The following is a 4,533-nucleotide window of genomic DNA, read 5'->3' as shown; positions in this document are numbered from 1 at the left end:
TTTGTTATTTATATATCTTAAATATCTTAATATAGAATTTTCTAGAGCAAACTTTGTATTTTATATTCCAAGTTTCAAGTTTCTATAGTTTAAAAAAATCAAAAAAACTCCCATGTGTATATATTATATATATATATATATATATATATATATATATATATATATATATATATATATATATATATATATATATATATATATATATATATATATATATTTAAATTTTGGGCCGCCGTCGTTTATTCTCCCGGTAGAATTTTACTTGCCCATCCGCCCCTGCTTGTAAGTGTTTGTGTGACACGTCTAGTTTTATTAGGGTGTTTAAATTCATCAAGATTTGTGCTGTTCGGATTTTCCACGGTTTTTTTACGAGGCTCTTGAGAGGATTTGTTAGATGCCAAAGGCTTCTCACAAGCAGCGTTAGATGTTGATGGGTTTTGAGAACCATCGTTATACAAGTCTTTCATGCCTTCGTTGCCATTTTCTGCATCTTGAAATTCTTGGGTCTCATTTCCACCTTCATCACAATCTGTTACTTGTGAATCATCTAAATCCGTTTCGGAGGAAGAGTCATTAAGGTCATCCTGAAAAGAAAAATACATTGTATAAAATGTAAACACTACAAAGTAGGAAAACGCCTAATATTACAGTGATCTACATTTTTAGTATAAGTAATGATATCTTTGTATTTCAGATGCCTAAAACTGCTCAAGAATGGGAAACAATTACTAATGGTTTCAGTGTTCTTTGGAATTTTCCAAAATGTGTAGGCGTCATGGATGGCAAGCACATTGCAATACAAGCACCAAAAAACAGTGGAAGTGATTTCTTCAATTACAAAACGTTTTTTAGCATTGTTCTGTTCGGCGTAATGGATGCTAATTACCGATTTTTGTATTTTCATGTAGGCTCCCAAGGGAGAATATCTGATGGAGGAGTTTTCGAAAATACATTATTCAAAAAACTATTAACTCGCTGCAAACTCAACCTTCCAGAATATAGCTCTTTACCAGGACGTGAGAAATTAGTCCCTCGCGTATTTTTAGGGGATGATGCCTTCCCATTATCACCAAATTTACTGAAACCCCACCCTGGGGCGCAGGACAAAGGGTCTCCCAAAAGGATATTTAATTACCGTCTCAGTAGAGCGAGAAGAATATCAGAAAATGTTTTTGGAATGTTATCTTCGATTTTTAGAATATTTAGAAAACCCTTACTTTTAGAACCAGAAACTGCAGAAGTTGTTGTTATGGCTTGCATTTACTTGCATAATTTTTTAAGGAATAGTTCAAGATCTAAAAATTCCTACAATCCCCCAGGTACATATGACGGTGAAGATAAAGATACAGGACGTGTTTTAGAAGGATCGTGGAGAAGAGAAACTCAGAGTAATACATTTACTTCATACAAGAAAGTTGCACGAAATGCATCAACTGAAGCAAAAGATATTAGGCAAGAGTTTGCAGTTTTTTTCGTTACACCTTTGGGGATGGTGCCGTGGCAGAATAATTATTGAATTATAATTCATGTATAAATTGAAATTGCCTATTTATTTGTTTGAATAATTAATAACAGAAAAGTTAATATCTAAAAACATTGTGTGTTTACTTACCACGTTCTCAGCTTCACTTTCCTTGCATGGGCGGACTTTGTTTTTGTCTCGAAGAAATACTAATGCATCGTAGGCAAACCACTTGGAATGAAACTAAGCGCCTGCTCCAGATTTTTTCATGCTGCGATATTTTTTTTGCTCTCTATAAAACTGAGCCACCAAATTACGGATTTTTCTTTTTGCCTCTTCCTGAGATGAGCACCCTACAGCTGAACAAACTGCATTCCATGCATCATTTTTTGATTCTCTGCATTTATACTTAACATTTTTAGGATTCCAAATACATGGATGTTGTCTATAATTGTCAATTAAATTTAAACAATTCTCCGAAGTTCACTTAAACGCCATCACTAAATATAGACGCGGCGGTCTGTCTACTGTCTAGTCACTCAATTTGCAACAGGTCTCAACTCGCAACAATCCGTCCACATCGAAACAATGTTGACAAATGTTTCACTTTGTTTCATATTATCCTTTGATCTTTACCGCTAGAAACGGATTTATACAACATACTACAACTTGTGTTGAATCGCAACACCAACATTTTATGTTGAAACAAGTTTTTATTGTATTATGTTGGAAAATGTTGCTCCAGTGTGGACGCGTCTTTAAGTGAAAAAAATTTAAGAATGCTTAATTTAACTTAAGATTGAGAGGTTTAAGTTCATATAATCAACTACATTTAAAGTAAAATTATCTAAAAAAATTAAAATAAAATCATCGAAAGTGGAATTAGTTGCACATGTGCTTTTAATTAATCATTAACTAAATAACATTAAAATATTAGATCAAAATTATTTTGTTTTATTACTAGCACTATTATGACTGATTCTATAAATGATATTTAATATTTCTTACCCTGGAATATTTCATCAATAAAATTCACCAATATCACCATATAACCTTAGCAACCTTAACAAAACCAAAACATATGTTTGCCAGCTAATTTTAAACAACCTTAAACATCTACTGTCTTCTATGTCCTTTATACAAACGCTCTTTGTACAAAAATAATAATAAAATTTGAAGTTTGCATATACAAATTGCAAAAAAACATCATATAGAGTATTCAGAGGACGTAAAAAGAGCGCATCTCATTTTGATTCTTTTAAGATTCATGTTTTAGTATTTCCAACAAAGTAACGATTGGAATGGCTTATAAACCGTCCTTTGATGCCGCTGGATTCTAAATTGCAATCGGCTCCTGTATTGTCCAGTCCATGCTGCGACCGTTTCACCCTCACCGCCGGGCCCTGCCTTTTATCCACCAACTCCGTGACCGTCGTACATTCTTTTCCACCGGACATACAATGGAATATCAGTTGTGCAATTTCTGCTGCGACTATTTTTTACCAGGAGTATTTTGTGTCGCGCCATTTGTTCAGCGATTGTTTCGTTTCTGGCACCCCCTTCCCCCATTCTTGACGTCTCGCTGATCGGATCGCTACGAGGCGTTTACTCCAATTTTCAGATTTTTCTTTTGTTGTTTTTTATTATTTGCTACGTTTTTGAACCGTGCAACTAGGGGCGTTTTGTGGAGGCACTTGAAAAGTCTGCGAATTTTCTGCTACGGAATATTCATCTTCTAAAGTAAACTCCACTTCAAGCTTTCTATTTTGATGAAAATAAATTTGATACTGTTGTCGTACAGGAGAACACGGGTATGTATACTAGCTAAAGATGTCATATGCGGAATAAAAAGTAGGCATTTAGGATACTCTGTAGTATGTTTTTTATATCTTATTTAATATTCACATTTTTATTTCTCTTTCGTTGGGCTGTTTTTGTATTAGATGGTTTAAGCTAAAATAATTAAGCATGGATGATCAAGTTTGCGGGGTAGTTAGATTACTGTTACATGTTGATTTATATTTTAGGATAATGAGCTTTCCAAAATTGGTGAGGAGACTATAAACGAATTTGTTTGGAGAAGCCTTAAGAAGATGGTGCGCAATAAAATTCAAGGAAAATATAGTTGGCTAGAGAAAAAGCAATAGAAAGCTTTTGAAGAAATACATATAGTTATGATTTTAAAATGTTAGTAGCTTGTAAACATAAATCAATTTAAGGTACACTTAAGAATTTACACTATCGCTTAAGTAACCATATACAGCCGATGAAGCATATCGTTAACTATGTCTTATATGTAATTTAGATGGTAAAATTTACCTACTTACAAATGTTCAGGCCTGGCTATGAGATTGCTGAGATGAACTACAACAGCTAGAGATATGAGATGAAGGTTTGTTGTTGGCAATATATTTTATTTATACACTGTTATTTTTGTTTTTAAGCATCAAAGTGTAATTACTGCCCATTTCTTCATTAGAAATATATACCAATGGTTGGGTTGGTATTCTTCTAGTTCAGGCGAGATTCATTAAAACTACAGCACTTGAAATTTATGTTTAATTTAACGATTTTGAATGATGATTTTTTCACAATAAGCAAAGTATAATGAACTAAATCTGAAATAAGTTTGTTAAATTTATGAATGTACATTAATTTTGTTTTCAGATAATGCTTGGAAAAAATCGGTTGCCTGTAAAGTCGGTTTTACGGGCGAAGATTTTACGTGACAACGTCTTTTTCTCGGTAGAATATTTATTGATATGAATATTATTAAATTGCACAATAGGAACAAGGAATTGAATGAAAATAAGAATTGCATTACCGATTTATTAGGTATTTTATATATTATTTATATTTTATATATTATATTTTTATATATTATTTTATATATTATTTATTTTATATTATATTATTGATCTTATTATTTTCTACAAAATTTATTTGAAATTTTTTTCGATATATCAATTAGTTGCGGAGATATCGATCATTGAAGTTATTGTTTGCTACCAGTATTTTATATATTTATTTTTTTCAGTTATAAAAAATTACTATTTCCAATTGTGTCTACC

General features: G+C 32.1%; 1 protein-coding gene across 1 annotated transcript; it reads right to left on the bottom strand.

Moving 5' to 3' along the window:
- Window positions 1-239: 239 nt before the first annotated feature.
- On the bottom strand, window positions 240-3,031 carry LOC140433119 (uncharacterized). Its single transcript, XM_072521172.1, has 3 exons — window positions 2,966-3,031; window positions 1,613-1,705; window positions 240-584 (listed from the first exon to the last, which is right to left on the bottom strand). The coding sequence occupies exons 1-3, from the start codon at window positions 3,029-3,031 to the stop codon at window positions 240-242; spliced, it is 504 nt and encodes a 167-aa protein (XP_072377273.1).
- Window positions 3,032-4,533: the final 1,502 nt, after the last annotated feature.

Source organism: Diabrotica undecimpunctata, chromosome 2 (assembly GCF_040954645.1).
Source record: "Diabrotica undecimpunctata isolate CICGRU chromosome 2, icDiaUnde3, whole genome shotgun sequence".
Lineage (NCBI taxonomy): Eukaryota > Metazoa > Arthropoda > Insecta > Coleoptera > Chrysomelidae > Diabrotica > Diabrotica undecimpunctata.
The sequence above is the reverse complement of the archived record's forward strand: the minus strand, read 5'-3'. Positions and strand labels throughout refer to the sequence as shown.

Excerpts from the sequence above, each read along its gene's own strand:
- LOC140433119 (XM_072521172.1), bottom strand. The coding sequence starts at position 3,031 with ATGGGGGAAGGGGGTGCCAGAAACGAAACAATCGCTGAACAAATGGCG. Across the intron at positions 1,706-2,965 it reads CGCGACACAAAATACTCCTG|TTTCATTCCAAGTGGTTTGC; the intron begins GTAAAAAATAGT and ends GCAGGCGCTTAG. Across the intron at positions 585-1,612 it reads AAAGTGAAGCTGAGAACGTG|GATGACCTTAATGACTCTTC; the intron begins GTAAGTAAACAC and ends TTTTCTTTTCAG.